This window comes from Tripterygium wilfordii, chromosome 4 (genome assembly GCF_013401445.1).
Source record: "Tripterygium wilfordii isolate XIE 37 chromosome 4, ASM1340144v1, whole genome shotgun sequence".
NCBI lineage: Eukaryota > Viridiplantae > Streptophyta > Magnoliopsida > Celastrales > Celastraceae > Tripterygium > Tripterygium wilfordii.
Window position 1 is genome coordinate 16,076,074 of NC_052235.1, and position 18,787 is coordinate 16,094,860.

Sequence of the window (18,787 nt, forward strand, 5' to 3'; positions counted from 1 at the left end):
GTTCGGATGGACGGGAAGAGTTTTGAGCCAGGCCCAGGCTCAATAAGGCCTTTATAAAGTACCCATGGGCCATGGGCCATGGGCCGGGCAGCATGATTGGTTGAAAAACAAGGAATTTTTGGCTCCTATACGAAAATTCTTTGTGGCTGCATAAACCAACCAAGTCACTAGTGATGAAGCCAAAAAAATATTAAATATGCGTTAGTTTTACAGAATTTAGTGCTCAAATTTGAGTAGGACTGCATTTCCTGTCCTTTTATCTCATGGATCCTTCAATTTGATTGTGATAATATTCATTCTAATTTCTAATGCATATTATATTAAAATTTCCGGCCCATATACACATGGGCAATATTGTCCACTTTCGTGTCCAATTCTCATGAATACATCGGACCCACATGACTTTACCTTTCCAAGAGGTCACCCATCCTAATAGTGCTCTCATATAAGCATGTTTAACTGCAGAGTTACTATGGGATGTTGTGATTGTTGTCCTTCAGAGTTATTACGGGATGTTGTGATTATTGTCATTCAAGAAAATTGTCATGGGTTATGAACTGGATTTATCTATATATATTAAACATATTATATTGACATCTTTTCATTTAGGCGGACAGCACATCAGTTTGGTCCTAGAAATAACGTAAATTGTTTTGGTAAATTTCATGTTGATTCTATAGTTATTTATTTATAAGGACATATATAATCACAACAAATTCTCTTCACTGTGGCTCCTATATATAATCTTGGTTTCATTTTCTTCAACTTCTTTCCACTAAAGTCTGTTTAGTCATGCATCAATTTATCTTTTGCGATTGCCTCCCTCATACTCATACTCTCTTACCTTGTCAGCCAAAAATAAACAACAAGAAACAACTTCCATTCCAATAATCTAATTGCAGTCATGAAAATACAACCACCCTAACATTGATTGCTTCTAACTCGAAATTCTTGACAACAAGTTGGGCCCTTCGGCCCTCCCCCTAAAAGGCCTATTAAGGGGAGGAAGGCTTGCCTCATTTATACAAGACAACAAGAGCCATCCCAGCCGATGTGGGATTTTTAACACGCCCCCTCACACATGGGCTGGGCACTCCAGTCCCACCCTAACATTGATTGCTTCTAACTCGAAATTCTTGACAACAAGTTGGGCCCTTCGGCCCTCCCCCTAAAAGGCCTATTAAGGGGAGGAAGGCTTGCCTCATTTATACAAGACAACAAGAGCCATCCCAGCCGATGTGGGATTTTTAACACGCCCCCTCACACATGGGCTGGGCACTCCAGTCCCCCATTTTTTGGGCTTTTTCCATGTGCGGGATGATACGTGCCGGCTCCGATACCATGACAACAAGTTGGGCCCTTCGGCCCTCCCCCGAAAAGGCCTATTAAGGGGAGGAAGGCTTGCCTCATTTATACAAGACAACAAGAGCCATCCCAGCCGATGTGGGATTTTTAACAATTCTCCCCTCAATGAATCAATAGCCAAACAATACCAACCAAATACCACATGTGAAACAGGATTACAAAGAAACCCCCCCGATCCCAATAATGACTGCTAGAGTACTAATCTGCCTGACTAGGAATGGAAGAATAAATCCTAACACCTGAATTCCAAGACAATCACTGCCTTTGCACTTCAGATTTCAGATAGTTGATACCTTTGGAACTTCCACAGGGAACTGCTTGATTTCATCCATCCATGGGTTCTTTTCCTTCGCAGGGTTAATGGTCTTTAGAGCTTTCCAGACCGCACTATTACACTTGAATCCTGAACCAAAAGCTATTTGCCATGTTCTATCTCCTTTCTTCACCCTTCCTTTGGCTTCTGTATAGGCCAATTCATACCAAAGAGAACTGCTTGAGGTGTTGCCAAACCGGTAAAGTGTCATCCTTGATGGCTCCATGTGCCACTCAGAAAGCTGTAGGTTCTTCTCCAATTCGTCCAAAACAGCTCTTCCTCCAGCATGAATGCAGAAATGCTCAAAAGCTAGTCTGAAATCTGGGATATACGGCTTTACCTTCATCTTGAAAAGTTTCCTCCCCACTAGCGTAGCGAAGAAAAGCAATTGTTCGGACATTGGCAAAACAAGAGGCCCCAATGTGGTGATGTTGGTTTTCAAGGCATCTCCTGCAACTCCCATGAGCTCCTTCGACAATGTTACACCAATCTTCCCATTGGGGTCCTCTTCTTGGGTAACACAGGCGAAGCACTTATCATCAGCACCCTTGTGAGTTCGGACAGTATGTACCAATTGGTATTTGGATCTTCTTCTGTCAGATCGTTTGTTAGACAGTAGTATTGCAGCCCCTCCCATGCGGAACAAACAGTTTGAGACAAGTTTCGATCGATCATTTCCAAAATACCAATTCAATGTGATGTTCTCCATGCTAATCACCAAGGCATAGGAGTTAGGATGGACCTGAAGAAGATCTTTAGCAAGAGCAATTGAGATCAAGCCAGCACTGCAACCCATCCCACCCAAATTGTAGCTGACTATATTTCCTCGAAGTTTGTAATGATTGATAACCATGGCAGATAGAGATGGTGTAGGATTAAACAAGCTACAATTCACAACCAAGATTCCAATATCTTTGGGATTTATACAAGTCTTAGCCAGAAGTTCATCAACAGCACCAAACATCACAGCCTCAGCTTCTTTCCGAGCTTCTTTCATAGAAGGGTTTGGAGGAATGTTCAAGACAGCCTCTGGTAGATATGTAGAATCACCGAGGCCAGATCTAGTTAGAATCTTGCGCTGAAACTCAAGATTCTGTTCAGAGAACACACCAGCCATCCGAGATTGATCCATGAAAATCCTTTTGGTGCATTTTCTTGCCTCTTCAGGCTTGTAGCAGGAGAAGTTCACGAGGTATACAGGACTGGGGCGAGTGAGAAAGTAGAGGGTGAATAGAAAAACAAGGAGAGTAGTGCAAAGGATCACAAAAATAAAGTTGTACTGGAGATTCTCCCAAATGTTATAAAGATCTTGGAGTGAAAATGTTGAGAGCTGAGCAGCAATCACAAACACAAGAGGGGAAAGGAAAAGGTACATTCCATGGGTGATGAGGTAGTGATATCCAAGCTTCACATATTTGAGCTTGACTGACTTCTTGAAATCGGGGAGTTTTCGGGATGGTGAAGAAGAGGAAGTTGGTGGGATCAAAGGCATATCTGGTCTAGGCTCTGCCATTTTTTCCCTGCCAAAAATCTCAATATCATTGGTGAGATATTCTTCTTCTGAATTTTTTGGGGACATGGGGCAGATCAAATCAAAAAAACTTTTAACATACGCACTTCAAAAGAAAAAAGAAATTCAAATTTTCTTAAACTCATAACTGAAACCAATCAGAAATTCTTCCTTCTTGATTAATATATGACACAGGAATATAAAAAGAAGAAACTTCGGGGCGTTCCAAAGGGTACCTCAAATGAGATGCAGCAGAAAATCTAAATCAATGTGTTGAGCGTACAAACATCATTACGATGAAAAAGGAACTCGAATGGATTAAAAGCTTGTAGATTGACGTTGCACGAAAAACAGATCACGTAATTCACATCAGAAACACATCTTCAACTAAACACCACGATGCACGAAAAACAGATCAGCATTCAAATCTGGGACTAAATAGATTGAGATAATATAAAATAATCATAGCAGAAGCAAAACCCGGATCAAAACGAATAGTATTAGAACATCAGTCAATTCATAAAAAAAAGAGACTAACCTTGAATGCAAGTTCCGTCCAGATTCTCGTCGGAGAGAGCCAAAGGAAGAAGATGGAGAGAGAGAGAGACAATAGAAGTATAGCGATCTAATAAACTAAACTATAAATAAATAGAGAGAAAAGGAACTTGAGGAGAAATGATGACGGAGAAAAACAAGGACGATTTGAGGAGCGAAAGTGGAGAAGAAACCAAGGGACGTGGAGAAATATACACACGTTTTTGAGAGAGAGAAGTGAAGGCGGCGCGTACTGGCTTTGAATGTTTCGAGTTTTGACTGCAAATTACAAATTTACGAGTCACAATGATAACTAACATTATGGAGACTCTTAAATTTTTCAGTGATAGCTCTGGACAGTACCTCAATCCGGACAAATCATCTGTTCTGTTTAGTCCAAATGTGTCTCCCCAAGATCAAGAAAATGTGCTAGCTGTGCTGGGCATGAACTGGTTTACTGAAAATTCCTCTTATCTCGGGATGCCGGCTCTAGCATCAAAGAATCGCAGACAAGTGTTTAGCTTCCTCAAGGAACGCATGTGGTCAAAAATCAAGGGCTGGAAGGAGAAAACCTTATCCCAAGCAGGGAGAGGTGTCTTGGTAAAATCAGTACTACAGGCGATCCCTACCTATGCGATGAGTATATATAAACTGCCATATGGGCTAGTTGATGATCTCAACCAGTTAGCCAAAGGGTTTTGGTGGGGTACATCTGGCAATGGTGCACGGACAAATTGTTGGGTTAGTTGGAAAAGGATGTGTGCTCCTAAAACGAGTGGCGGAATGGGGTTTCGTGATTTTCGAGCTTTTAATGAGGCCCTACTAGCCAAACAAGGATGGAGAATCCTCACAAATGACTCATCTTTTTGCTCTCGAATTCTTAGAGCTCGTTATTTCCCAAGAACCTCTTTTCTGGAAGCAACTAGGGGCTCTAATCCCTCCTTTGTTTGGTCTAGTATCTTATCAGCTAGAGATACTTTGAAGAAGGGGCTTCGGTGTAGGGTGGGAAATGGGAATTCTCTCCGAATTGGGAGAGACCCATGGCTGCGCACTGAATCGGGGTATTTTGACATAGAAATTGCTCAAGAAGTGGCGGAACTCCCTGTTTCCTCTTTGATTGACCATGATGGAGGAGGATGGCGAACTGACCTTGTAAATGAATTTTTCCCCCCAGGGGTAGTGTCCAATATTACTACTGTTCCCTTACGTAATACTATGGCCAGGGATACTTTCTACTGGACCTACAATCCCTCGGGTCTATTCTCTGTTCGTTCGACATACAAGATTGCGTGTGCTTCTGATGAATCCATGGAGGCTACTATCCCTCAGCTGCAAACAGATGTCTGGCAAAAAATGTGGAAAATCAAGTGTCCCAGTAGAATTAAAATTTTTGCATGGAGATTGCTTCATAATGGTCTCCCCATAAGAGAGAAACTTATCCATCGTGGCTTCCCTATTGATCCTCATTGCTTGTTTTGTGGCAGAGAAGTGGAAACTAGATCCCACCTCTTTATCACCTGCCCATGGACTTGTTTCATTTGGGAAAATCATTGCCTGCGAGGGAAGGTCCTTCACCAAACAACAGATTTTTTTCAACACACCTTTCCTTCTCTTTCTGTGGATGATATGGGGAAATTCCTTGTGGTAGCCTACCATATTTGGATGGCCAGGAATGGTTTACTACACAGCTCACGGGTTTTATCGCAACAAGATGTGATGTATTGTGCTGAAAACCTGCAAGAGTCCTACATTGCTGTTTTTGTGGAGGAAATTGCACCCCTCTCTGCAAATACAATCTGGTTTGCGCCACCTGAAGGGGTGTTTAAAATTAACGTTGATGCTTCTTGGGTAGATGGGGGGCTCCCTGCTGGTGTAGGGGCGAAAATCCGGGACAATGTTGGGCAAGTCTATTGTGCTGCTTATAAACAGATCAAAGCTATTAATGTGCTAGATGCAGAAGCTCAAGCTTTGTTATTTGGGATCCAATTGGCTGGGAGTTATCGACTGGACAAAATCATTCTTGAAGGTGACTCTCTATCGCTCATTGATGCACTCAATTCCTCTGCCGAAGTCCTAGCTCCCCATGGGCTGATAATTAGTGAAATTAGAAGGATTGTGGCTGTTCTGGATTGTACTTTTAGTCATATTAATAGATTGGGCAATGAAGTAGCAGATAGGCTTGCTAGTTTAGGAAGACTATCAAACACTATGGTGGTTAAGGAGAGATCTGTGCCTCCTTCTGTAAGGACTGCTTATGCAGCTGAATGTATTCTGACTGATTATGGTTTATCTTAATATATTGTCTTTTTTCAAAAAAAAATGATAAGGCCAAGGCTGGTCCTTCTGGTCCATAGCTCCTCTTTCACACCATTTGGATTTGATCGCCACTTGTCCTAATTAATTTTATCCCACAATTCCTGTAAATTGAAAATATGTTGGACTTATTAAAGGTTTTTTTTTACCTCATATGGATAGAGTAGCCCAATATTTTGCAAAGCAATGCCATTGGGCAGTGACTCTTGTTTTTTTTTTTTTGACACAATGAGTGAACAAAAAAGAAAATGATACCACTTTGCTGAAGACCCTTAATTCCCATGATTTTTCTAATATTTTTCCAATAGTAAAACATTTGATTTCAAGAATATAATCCTAAAGATAATCAGATATTATAAACCCCAAATAAAAAATTCTCAAGTAGCCAGCACAGCAGGCCCAGCACTAACAGAGCAGCTGGGACCTGGGCATGACATGTCATTCTTGACAGATACAGATGCGCAAAGCAACCAACCTGGTTATAGCATATCAAAGCTACTCCACGTATTCCAACTTACAAGACCCACCAATAATGGTGGTAACAGAAATACTGGATAATTTTAGTAACAGATATGCTATATGAATGCTGGGTAGGTGTTTGGTTGAATTTTTATTGATAACAATCATGTTTTGTAGCATATTGTTGACAAATTACGCACAGAGTTATTAAACATTTTGTTGTAGGCTAAACATATAAATGTATTTAAACATAAAAGTTAAATATATGTATATAAGCAAACTCGGTGACGCAGTGCGGAAGTTAGAACACTTGAATTCGAAATCAAAAACTTGGAATCCACCAAGAACAATTGAGAAAACTTCAAGGAATTTTATTAATAAAACTGAATGTATCAATTACAAACGTTTATGAGACTATTTATACACTGAAAAACAATCAAACCTTAATTGGACTCCTAATTAAACTAGAATTGGAAAATTGGGAACATAAAACGTGCAAGAAACTTAATTAACTCCGTTGGACTATAAAACGATGCTTTTTTAAATCTCCTTCCAATTCTAAACTATAGGTTTTCAAAATCAATCCTCGGAAATATATTATAATAAGGAAACACACAAGGTAATCAAAAGTTATGGACGGTCAAAATTGGAAATTGAAACTTTAATTTTCAAAAACAACAACTTCAATTCCGATTTCAATTTGGATTCCTTCGAACATGTTCCAACTTCTCAAGGAACTCTTCCGTGGATCGTTCTACGTCAGGTCTTATATGCAATTGAACACTGTCTTTGCAGAGCGCAGGCTTCCATGAAAGGGGTCGGGGCAAAACGCCATGAGCTTTTTGACAGCGTTCGAGCGGGCTCTGATGGATCCCAACCCTGAACATCTGGGCATGGATTTGTTTGAGATGAGCCATTGATCTGCAGTTCTTTAGAAGAGCTATGCATGATTTCTGGTCGTGTTCGTACAGTAAAGGTGAATCACTGAATCCTCGAGAGTGAGTGGTGGGAAATTAATTCAAACAAAGGAAAGTTGCCTCCGCTACGCATGTGAGACGGCAGCACGGGGGTCGCAAGACAAGACAAATGATGCATAGGTTTTGTAGGGCTGTTGAGGGCCTAGTTATTTCTTAAAAAATATGGGCTGGGCTTCGGCCCAAAATTGGGTCAATGTCAATGGCGTGCGCCGAGGGTCACTGAAGAGTGAGGAGTGACTTAAGAGTTTTATAAGCAATGGGCCTAGCTTGTTGGGCATCTTGGATCTTGTTCTTTCATATAAAACAGAAACTTGTAGCTCCAAAAGCATTAATTCCTGGGGAGGCAATTGCTGCTTTGTTAAATGTACTACGTAGTTAATCCAATTGTTATTGGCTAGTGGAAGTGGTGTGTATCTCTATTAATTTTTTTTAAGAAGGTTTGGGAGATGGGAAACTTGAACCCATTATTTCATTCACGAATAGCAGGCCCAATAGGCAGTTTCATATCTTTTGAAGAGCTATTTTAATGAGTCTAGTAAATATGTTAAACTATGGAGCAGTAGATTACATAATATGTTGTGTTCTCCATATTATTAGATTGAGAAAAAAGAATAAAACTTTTTTCCAAATACTCTCGTATTTCTGGACAATCTCATTGCCAGTAAATCAAAAAAAGTTGTAAGATGAAGATTTGGCTTTCGTAATGATGAGAGAATACTTATAAAAAAAAATGAAATAATAGTACAGTAAATACTCCATTTTGGACGAAATCGTAAATATCAAAGAAAAGAACGTGCCATCTTCTGCAAACGAAGATCCCCGTTTTTGCCAATAAATTGTCTCGTTGACTGTCATTGGCCAACGCCATCTTCTGCAAACGAAGATCCCCGTGTTTTCGACTCTTCACTGCGTTCCCTTCCCTCTCGTTTGCTCCATCTCACACTATTTACGTTTACTTTGATTCTGAATGCGCAAAAGCCTCTCTTTTCATGCTTAAATCTCGCTCTTTTCCCCTTTCAAGATCTGCTTTCCTCTTCGTGTCGGTGAACTCTAATTCCATTTCTTTTCTAGGTTTCTTGATTGCTTCTAATCCTTCTTCACTTTGATTCCTCCTATGTTTTCTTCTCTCACTTAGTCTTCCATCTCTAATTCGATATTATTCTGCATTAATTTGAAGCAGCAGATCGGATGATTTGAGCTTCTTTACTTCTTCATTTTCTTCTTACATCTCAAATCCGTTCGAGAATGTCTCTTTAACTTGTTAGGCAGATCTAGTCAATTGCACAAGTGATCACTGTAAAAGGAATTGGAAAGCTGACATGTCTTCTGTTCGATTTGATTCTACCAAGCAGCACTATGCCACGAGCAGTCTCGTGGTGGGATATGCACTCTGTTCGAGCTTGCTTGCTGTGATCAACAAGTACGCCATTACCAAATTCAACTACCCTGGTCTCTTAACTGCCTTACAGTACCTAACCTCTGCATTGGGTGTCTGGGTTTTGGGAAAATTAGGGTTTTTGCATCACGATCCCTTCACATTGGAGACCGCTAAGAAGTTTCTACCTGCTGCAATCGTGTTCTATCTCGCGATTTTCACTAATACCAATCTCTTGCGCCACGCGAATGTGGATACCTTTATAGTGTTCAGATCCTTGACACCCCTTTTAGTGGCAATAGCCGATGCCGTGTTCAGGAAACAACCCCTGCCGTCAAAGCTCACCTTTGCGTCCTTAGTGATCATTCTGGGTGGTGCTGTTGGGTATGTTGCTACTGATTCAGCTTTTACTTTGACAGCCTATTCATGGGCATTTGCTTATTTGATAACGATTACAGCAGAGATGGTCTATATCAAACATATCGTGACAAATGTTAGTTTGAACACATGGGGTCTTGTGTTCTACAACAATTTGTTGTCTTTGATGATTGCACCTTTGTTTTGGTTGCTAACGGGAGAGTATTCTGAAGTGTTTGCTGCTTTGGGGTCTAATTCTGGGAATTGGTTTCAAATGAGTGCTTTCTTAGCTGTGTCTTTGTCCTGTGTGTTTGGTTTGCTTATCAGTTTCTTTGGCTTTGGAGCCAGGAAGGCGGTCTCTGCGACTGCATTTACTGTGACTGGTGTGGTTAATAAGTTCCTTACTGTTGTGATCAATGTTATGATTTGGGATAAGCATGCAACACCATTTGGTTTGGTCTGCCTTCTCTTCACGCTTGCAGGAGGTGTTCTTTACCAGCAATCAGTTACTAGAGGAGGAAATGCTCCTCCACAACGGGAGTCCACTGCACATAAGGAGACTGACAGTGAATTTGAGGCTGATGATTTGGAAGAGGATCAAGAGAAAGGCACAACTGGTAAACTTGCTTCTATATGAGCAAATTTATATTGTATTTCCTATTTATTTAGCCACAGTGATGACTTGATGGGGCTGATTAGGATGTTTCAGCCACATTTTCACTTAGTTATCAAACAAAATTATTGCTTTTTCCTGTATGAGATCTTCACATATACTACCCTTAGAATTTGAGTTCTTAATGCACTCTTGTTTATATCTTTCCAAATTGGTGTACTTTAGCTTTTTATATGGTTGAAAGTTTGTTTTGCGCAATCAGCTTTGATCTGAATAACGTACCAATATCTCTCTTAGTCTTCTTCAGGAAATAAGTTTGAGATGTTGGTGATATTAAGATGGGGTTAGGACAAGGCAAATAAAAGATCTCTGAATTGATTTTAGCGTCTCTGCGGTTTACCGCGAAGGCCTTCTATTTCTCCTAAAGAGTATGGCCTTAGAAGGCAACTGTCCTAGCGTTTGATAGGAGCAGGGTTTACTTTGCTCCCCCAGGTGGTGGGTAAGCCAAGTTGTTGTATCAGTGCTACAGAATTCAATAAGAATTTTCCTTGTTTTCTGTTATCAGAACATGAAATTTCACTATTTTGCTCATGGACCATATAGAGCAAAAGCAAACTATGATCTTATGCGCCCGCTGCATGTCATAGTTTTTGAGTGTAGATGAGTTCTTAATTGGAGGTGGACAAATTCTGTCCACATTTAACATGGCTTGAGGTTTGTTAGGATCCTTGTTGGTGAACTTAGAAGGCCTTTGGTTGTGAATGGTGATACCATATGTTTTGTTTGCTGGCGCCTAACATCTTTATGGTTTGTGGTTGATAATTTAGATGAAAATGCAAAGGCAAGCATGTATAAGTATCTGTGATTTTATGAAGTGTAACATATCTTGTCATACCAATTTGTGTTAATAGATTGTATCAGAAGTGTATAATCAAGATGGTACTTTATTTGTTGGATTCCTTGCGATTGGGTTGCAGTTTTAAAGGAGATGATCGTTGGATTAGGAGGTACATTAGGGCAGTCAGCAACAAAGAAGGAGAGGTGAATCCTTGGATTATGATATATTGATAGAATTATAGAAGAGAAGCTCTGTCTTGATGCAAATTCTTGTTCTTGTAGTCTCGCTGGTGTAGGGGAAGGGGAGTGGTGGGATTATGAGTAAGGGAGAACACAAGAAGAGGGTCGTAATTGAAGGGTGGTCTCTGTGATACTTACTGATGGAGTTGACTTTTTCCTCTTAAAATATTTAATGCAATCATAATTGAAAATAAAAAAGGAAGGGAAAAAAATGGGGAGTGTCTGGGTCATGCCCTGTTGTTCCTCTTTTAACTAATCCAGTGAGTGTGAGCGTCCACTAAAGGATGCTAAATAAGGCCACAAACATGATAGCTTAGTAGAACCTTCTCATTTTTTTTTATTGTCTACCCACCGACCGTGACGACGATTGGCCCTCCCCCTCCGCATGGTATGCCTTGTCATCTATCATGTTGTTCTTGTCATTACATTATATATATTTGACAAATCAATTATTGTAGTATAATATTACCCATCGAAAGCCAGACTATATATAAATAAGCCTCCAAACTGAGAGAGTGTAGGATTCCCTATAATTTACAAGCAAAACTAAAATAATTTAAAAGCTAAGGCGGTATGGAAGATCGCCGGCATTTGTCCAATTCCGTGGGGTTCTGCCTCCTTCCTTCCGAACTCATTCAAAACATACTTCTCCATCTAACTTTCCCGGAGATTGCTCGTTTGAAACTGCTCAACAAGTTCATTGCCTGTGTTATCTCCGACGAAAGTTTCGTGCGCGAGTGCAATATCCGATCAACGTCGACCCCCTGGCTCTTTCTCTGCAAGAAGAGGCGACGCTCTGATGCCTGTGTTCACGGTTTCACGGACCAGTCTGATCGCTGGTTCAGAATTCCTGTGACCGATTTGTTGAAACCAGTGATGTTCACCGGCGAAGATCTTTACCTTCTGACGGCGTGCCGCAACGTTTTTCTGTTCGCCTCCAACACTAGCCAGGAAGTAATCGCCGTTAATTTGGTTAGCAAGACTGTTATGAGGATCCCGCCAAGCCCATTGGGCCCTCGAGGCACCTCTTCATGGAGAAGATCCGCAATGAAACTGGTATCTGGCCCACAACACTTTCGTTTCTTGTTCGCTGAGCTGATGGATAACCGGCCCGTTTTATTTGAGTATGACTCCGAAACCAACACATGGAAATCTGTGGTTGCACAGGCACAGGACAGCGAACCCAATTTGCTGCCTCAAGATTACGTATTCCTAAACCTGATTAATAGGCCTAATCATGATGTCGTTATTGCGGTAGGATCAAGGGGGAGGGGCAGTGACCCTGACCCAGTAATTGTAAGGCCCAGATATGATGGAGAAGGAAATGTGGGGCATGGATTGTTACATGTGTACGGTGATGGGCACATGATGGTCATAAAATCAAATCCTGCAGGAAGCGTGAGGATGTTGAGTAGCATACAACTATGGGGACTGAGCTTAAGCGGTAGGCGATGGGAGTATATTTCAGAGATTTCAGGTGAAGTTATGGAGGAAATGAAGAGGCCATTTGGGGTGATGATTGGGTGCTTAGAGGGCAAGGATGGGATGGTAAGGGGGGCTTTAATGTCCAATAATGAGGGTTCATGGGGGATAATATGGGTGAGTTATGATAAAAGGACTAGTAAATGGAGTTGGGTCCTCCTCCCTGATTGCAAAATGAAGGGTCTAAACATGGCTGGTATTGCCTTGTCTTCTGGCGTCGTGTTGCCATGACATATCATGTATACTGATACATATGCTTTCATTCAAGGCCCAATGCTAAAAAGTGGTTCAGAGTTGAAAACTTTTTATGTTCTTGAAATTGAAAGCCCAACAATCCAATTCTAACAAGCCGCCCAACACTATTCGTTTACAGCTCTGCTTCTTGTACTCTATGTCATAGATTAACATCTTCACCTAAAGGTCATCTGCTATTGGACCAGACCCACCTCACCTAAATTCTGCAATTATTATATATTTTAAAGTACGAATTTTTTTCTACTTTTGTTCTCAACAACTTATTGCCAAACTTCCGTGAGCGATGTTCATCTTCAGTAATTTCAGTCTGCCATTTCTGGGCTTGTTCATATGGTCCCCAAATTCATCAACTTGATTGAGTATGAAGTATGAACCCCACCCCAATGTGAATACACTGTTTAGGGATGGCAATCTGCCCTGCGGGTCAGGGTACCCGCGGGGACCCGATCTGAAATTTCGGGTTTGGGTACGGGTAAGGGTTCGGGTGTCACCCGAATGCAGTGTTGTGGGGACGGATAGGTATGGTAATGCCATACCCGACCCCGACCCCGACCCCGACCCGAACTTAATACTTTAATAAATAAATAAATATTTATATATTATGTAATATGTTTAGGGTTTAGGGTTTAGGGTCTTTAAACCCTAGACCTTAATACTTTAATAAATAAATATCTATTAATATAGATATATCATATATATTATATAATATATTTAGGGTTTAGGGTCTTTAAACCCTAAATCTTAATACTTTAATAAATGAATATATATTTATATAGATATATCATATATATTATATAATATATTGTACATATATATACTATATAGGAATATTAATTTGTATTTAGTATACTTATCTTCTCATATTTTTCATAATGAAATATATGATATGCTCTCCTACTCTCCTACTCTCCTAGTCCATCTTATATATAATTACATACTCAATACTTCATTTCAATTCATTAACTCAAATATATTTTTTATTAAAACATTTGATCATTATAAATTTATAATCATATAAACCCTAAACCCTACTTCCTAAACCGTAAATCCTACTTCCTAAACCCTAAACCTTATTTCCTAAACCCTAAATCCTAAGTAAATAACAAAAGCAAAATATTTTTTTTTGTAATTGGGATCATTATAATCATATACGTAAACCCTAAATTCTAAACCCTATGTAGTCATAACTCTAAGTAAACCCTATACATTATATAGTATACATAGTTAAATACTTTATACTACGATGTATATATTAGTATAATTTCATTTTAAAGTTTATCCCCATCCGCGTCGGGGTCGGGGACGGGGATCCCCGAATCTCAAGGGGTGGGGATGGGGATGGGGTTGGCGTACCCGCCCCCGCCCCCGCCCCGTTGCCATCCCTAGATATGTTATATGTTTCGGAACTTCAAACAAATAACATTTCATTAAAGACATATAACATTTTAACAAGACATAACATTTAGGAAGACATATAACATTATTATAGATATCAAATTAATCGAAACATATAACAAATCACCTGCAGATCCTAAATAAGAATTTTAAAAAAAATCACGAAAATCACCACAGAAACTGTTAAAAATAATGATGTGTTGACAGATTGAAGGAAAACAACAAGATCTATAAGTCTCATGGTGAGTATGAGTAGATTTAGTTTGAATACAACAAAAATCGAGATGAAAAATCACTAAAAAATGTCATAGAACTGTCGAATTAGCCATGAAGGGCGGAGACGGAGCTTCCAACAGTGGTTATAGATGAATCATGTGCAAGAGGCATATGTCATATTTGAGGACGAAAATGAGGGTATTTTAGATAATAAAACCATGTATTTTAACTTTTTGTCCTTTTTGAAATATTAGTTCAAACTACATAGATTTTATGGAATAAGACTTTTGAAGAGTGTCATTCTTAAAACAAAACTCTTCAATGAGAAACTAATATTTAATTTTCCCTACTTTCTTTTTGATAGGCAATTGTTAGTACTTCTCTATATTATTCAAAGTTTGATACTTGATACAGTTTGTTTTTGAGTAGCAGCCCATGTATTCTGCCTACGGGCACTTTTTTTTTTTTTTTTTTCTTTTCCCTCCTCTCCATCAATGAAATTGGAGGCGATTTAATCTTTATTTCCTCTACAGATGCATTAGGACTTGCTTGCAGGAGCCTATGAACATAATTTTGGTATATTGAAGACTTGTCAGATACATTTTTTATATATATTAGAGAAGTTCGAGAGCGCATATTATGCTAAATTTCTGACAACAAATTTTTAAATTCATTATCCAAATTAAGGTGGCCATTTGGGTCAGGTACTAATGCTCCTGAAGAACAAATACTCGACAATCGCAACCCTTTCTGCTTTAGATGTAGAAGGTAAAAAAAAAAGGCACAAGTTTTGTAAGAAGTAAGGCAGACGCTTTCGGTGCCTCGCTTGGTTCGTGGATGTCTCCACTCTTTCATCATTTACAAATTCAAATCAGCAATATTTCATCTTTCACTTTTCTGCAATAGTTTTCTTAGTGATAAACATTACCAATAAATGTAAAATTTGTTTCCCAACGTCCAATGAGTATCACGCTTAATTTGAACCGTATACACTAATAATCAACCTAAAATAATAAATAAATAAAAAAAAAAACTTAATGGATTCAATGAAAATAGTATACACTAATAATCAACCTGAAAGTACTGAAACGTAATAGAAACAACAAACTCATCTTATTTGATATTCAAAAATAAAAATTTAAATAAATAAACCTAAAACACTCAAATTTCAAATAATAATTTAAAATCACCTGCTGAATAATATGTCTTATGTCTCAAGTTAAGCAAATCTGCAAAGAAAAAAAAAATAGTAACAAAGAATCAATAAGAAATTATTGAATTAAAAATAGTAGAAAAGGTTGAATATATTTTTTTAGATGTTACAAGTTACGTACAACCTAGAGTAAATACCAATGAGAATGGAGGTAGCCTGGTTGGTTAGGTTGTCTGCCCAGAACCTTGAGGTCAAGGGTTCCATTCTTATCAAGGGTTAGTTTCAATCCGCTGTGGTGGCCTTTATGTCTCTCGAGCATGACTTAACATGTGTGTGGCATATGAGCCTTTAAAAAAAAGAGAGTAAATACCCATATGTTTTGAGTTCTTGTGATATTATATAATTGGCTTGTCATAAATACTATAAATTTCGTTACCCAGTTGAAAAACTCAACTAGTATTTCCATTCCACTTGAATTTAATATTTATTTTATTTATTGTATATTAACTTACAAACGTTTAATATTCAAAGTAATGGAAAATCTGCATAAATATAAAAATTCTTGAAACTAAAACCAGTTCAATTTAAAATAATTGTTATTTGTGTCTAGAATATTGATTCAATATAGTTTTGCTTAATTGTGAAACTTCACGAAACGAAAGAATATATATATATATATTCAAATTAAAATAGTTTTTTGTTAATTTTTATACTGTAGTTATTGTGGAATAATTACAATATATTATTTTAAGATAATATTTGCTAAAAGAACATGATATTTGTTTTGTATAAAAATACTTATAAACGATTTTTATAGTTATAATTCAAGTCTTAAGTCTAAAAAGTCATATGTAAAGAATTAGAGTCTCGAAATGGGACACATGATACAATAGAAACGTCAATACCCTCTTTTACGTCTATATGTTATATATGATTTGTATAAGAAAAAGAGAGAAAAGTAAATAAAACAAACACCGACTTTTTTCATTTAAAAAAAACTCTATTTTAAATTTTCACATGAAAATAATAATAATAGAATTAAACAAAAGAAGAATTGGTAGACATGCAGTAGACGGTCCCTAAACCCTAACCTAACAATAAAATTAAGTGTGATAGTTAGAACTTGAGAGTGATTTCACTTGCATTGCTATCTCCACCGCCATCTACCCTGAGCGCAGCCAAGCCTCTTCTTTCTCCACCACCATTTTCACCGCTCTCACCCTTCCAACTACTGCTCTCCGACTTGCCATCCTCAATGCTCTCAGACCGCTCTCCTGCGCCCCTCGCATCAGATTCTGGAGAGCTTTGGGTGGTCTGTGAGGTGGCCTTGTACATGTAGAGCTGATGCTGATGCTGCTGGTGGTGGTGGAGGAGGTGGGGCGCCGTTGTCGGTGTTGCGGCTGTGTAGAAATCTTGCGGCACGGGTGGTACAGGGGCACAGAAGTGTGGCGGCGGATGGGAAGCAGGGCTTGCGCCGTAGAGTGAGGGGGCCCCACTGTGTGCTGCTGCTGTGGCATACTCAGGTGGGACCCAGATGCCACCTAGGACCACAAGCTGAGGTGCTGGGGCCCCTGCTGCCTGTGGGCTTGGACTGGGTCGTCGAGTGTGGAGCCTATATTTCTGTGTCAAAAAAGGAAAAAAGAAGATCAGAATCAGTATCGTCGGTGTGACTACTGACTAGTCTTAACTCTTAAGCTGTTGCATTTTTGTCCAATTGTCAGACACAGACAGACAGTAAATAAGTAGTAAGTAGTACCTGCAGATGGCTTTTAACTTCATCATTGGTCAAACCGTCAACCTTCATCAATTCCCTGATTTGTTTTGGTGTAGCCACTGCTTTTTTTTTTTTTTAAATAAAAGAAATTATTAATTATACTAATGATGATGAGGATATATAGCTGATTATGACAATGATATGTGTTTTATTTTAATTACGTACCTTGAGAGCCACCGAGCATCTGGAGTGCATTGACGAATCGACGGTGCAAGTCCGGTGACCAGCACCTTCTAGCTTTTCTATGAGTGGTTTGAGTAGTAGTAGTAATAGAGGATTCTTTTCCTTGTTCATTGTTGGCAAACTTAGCAGCAGAAGAGCTTTCTCTGATTCCATTATTAATATTGTTTTCATTTTCAGTACTAGTAGTGCATATCTTGTTGGCCTTTACCTGATGATCAGTCTCCTTGTCAGCAGAAGCAAGAGCCAAATCACTGAGAGACCGCAATGTTGCGTTCCTTTGTTGTTCTTTGGAGAATGGAAGAAAAGCTCCTCCTCCTCCATTTCTGGTTTTGGTGTCCAAGGCTAGATTTGGACTTAGGACATTGAAGCCAATACTAGCGTCATTTTCTTTACAAGAAGTAGGAGTGGAAGAGGTTATTGTGGATTCTGGTTTAGTTGCATGATTATGATCAGCTGCCGCAGGCTGGCTCCACAATTGAGCACTTGTCATCCAGTTGGCCTTATCACAACAAGTGTTTGAACACTTATCTGAGGCTTCATGAGGGGCAGAGTTCTTGAGGGGTATGAATTCTTCAAGAACTGGTCTTGGCCCTTGATTTGCTGATCTAGACGCTTGTAGCTGCTGCCTTGAAGCCTCCACAGCTGCATGTAAGAGATACAAATTAAAGGCAGAGGGAGATTAATGTGTGATTCTTCTACTTGTACTATATATATATATATTTATTTATTTTGATGAAATGACATATAATCAAGAGTAATATCTATGTATTAAGTATAGTAAGCAAGTGAGTACCATTGGTGAGAAGTTGCATGCAAAGGGGAAGCTCACGCTTGAAAACTTCGATCTTGAGTCGTTCTTCCTCGAGACAAGCAAGGACCTCTTCCAGCCTTTGGGTTTTATCGGCAGCTTGGTGATGATCTCCAAATGATTTTAAGAGCATAGAATAGGTGTTGAGATGTGGTTTGCATTCAAGGCTCAGTTCAGATGGTGATGCCATTTTATTTTGCTTCCAGGTACAAAAGTAAAGAAAATATCTCTACAAACAATTCAACAAAACCTAGCAAATTAAAGCTTCCTCTTGTTTTCGGCAACGTTAACGTTGATGCACATATCGCTAGCTAGGAAGAAAACAAACAATAACAAAAAGAGGTTTTGTGGCTTTGTTTGCTTTTTAGAGAGAGAGAGAGAAGATGTTGTTTGTGAACACAAGGAGGATTCGAGGGAGGATCGTCTTCTTTTTTAAGGGTTGAGTTGAAGAGAAGAATAAAGAGGCCAGGGTGGGGGGAAAAGAGAAAAGCAGAGAATAGGTGCAAATAAAGAGTGGATATGGTAACTTCCTACAAAAAGAAGAATTGAAGCTAGGAGGCATGCAGACATACACACCAAAAAGCTATAAATTAGAGACTTCGTTGTTCTTTTCGACAAGGGAATCAAG

At 39.1% G+C, this 18,787-nt stretch overlaps 4 protein-coding genes across 4 annotated transcripts; 2 read left to right on the top strand and 2 right to left on the bottom strand.

Moving 5' to 3' along the window:
• Positions 1-1,474: 1,474 nt before the first annotated feature.
• On the bottom strand, positions 1,475-3,994 carry LOC119997314 (3-ketoacyl-CoA synthase 11-like). Its single transcript, XM_038844239.1, has 2 exons — positions 3,727-3,994; positions 1,475-3,575 (listed from the first exon to the last, which is right to left on the bottom strand). Exon 2 carries the CDS (start codon positions 3,255-3,257, stop codon positions 1,644-1,646), a length of 1,614 nt encoding a protein of 537 aa, XP_038700167.1. The 5' UTR covers positions 3,258-3,575; positions 3,727-3,994; the 3' UTR covers positions 1,475-1,643.
• Positions 3,995-8,242: 4,248 nt separating this feature from the next.
• LOC119997635 (GDP-fucose transporter 1-like) lies at positions 8,243-10,027 on the top strand. The gene has a single exon (XM_038844777.1). It carries the CDS (start codon positions 8,791-8,793, stop codon positions 9,838-9,840), a length of 1,050 nt encoding a protein of 349 aa, XP_038700705.1. The 5' UTR covers positions 8,243-8,790; the 3' UTR covers positions 9,841-10,027.
• A 1,019-nt stretch (positions 10,028-11,046) lies between these two features.
• Positions 11,047-12,863, top strand: LOC119997852. Its single transcript, XM_038845054.1, has one exon. The coding sequence runs from the start codon at positions 11,467-11,469 to the stop codon at positions 12,604-12,606; it is 1,140 nt and encodes a 379-aa protein (XP_038700982.1). The 5' UTR covers positions 11,047-11,466; the 3' UTR covers positions 12,607-12,863.
• Positions 12,864-16,253: 3,390 nt separating this feature from the next.
• Positions 16,254-18,537, bottom strand: LOC119996539 (myb family transcription factor EFM). Its single transcript, XM_038843213.1, has 4 exons — positions 18,145-18,537; positions 17,334-17,993; positions 17,151-17,227; positions 16,254-17,014 (listed from the first exon to the last, which is right to left on the bottom strand). Exons 1-4 carry the CDS (start codon positions 18,347-18,349, stop codon positions 16,511-16,513), a joined length of 1,446 nt encoding a protein of 481 aa, XP_038699141.1. The 5' UTR covers positions 18,350-18,537; the 3' UTR covers positions 16,254-16,510.
• Positions 18,538-18,787: the final 250 nt, after the last annotated feature.

What these genes read in the sequence shown, in the direction of transcription:
- LOC119997852 (XM_038845054.1), top strand. Translation starts at nt 11,467, where the DNA reads ATGGAAGATCGCCGGCATTTGTCCAATTCCGTGGGGTTCTGCCTCCTT.
- LOC119997314 (XM_038844239.1), bottom strand. Translation starts at nt 3,257, where the DNA reads ATGTCCCCAAAAAATTCAGAAGAAGAATATCTCACCAATGATATTGAG.
- LOC119997635 (XM_038844777.1), top strand. Translation starts at nt 8,791, where the DNA reads ATGTCTTCTGTTCGATTTGATTCTACCAAGCAGCACTATGCCACGAGC.
- LOC119996539 (XM_038843213.1), bottom strand. Translation starts at nt 18,349, where the DNA reads ATGGCATCACCATCTGAACTGAGCCTTGAATGCAAACCACATCTCAAC. An exon ending in GATGCTCGGTGGCTCTCAAG is followed by an intron (nt 17,228 to 17,333) that starts GTACGTAATTAA and finishes AAAAAAAAGCAG; the next exon opens with TGGCTACACCAAAACAAATC. An exon ending in AAGTTAAAAGCCATCTGCAG is followed by an intron (nt 17,015 to 17,150) that starts GTACTACTTACT and finishes TTTTTGACACAG; the next exon opens with AAATATAGGCTCCACACTCG.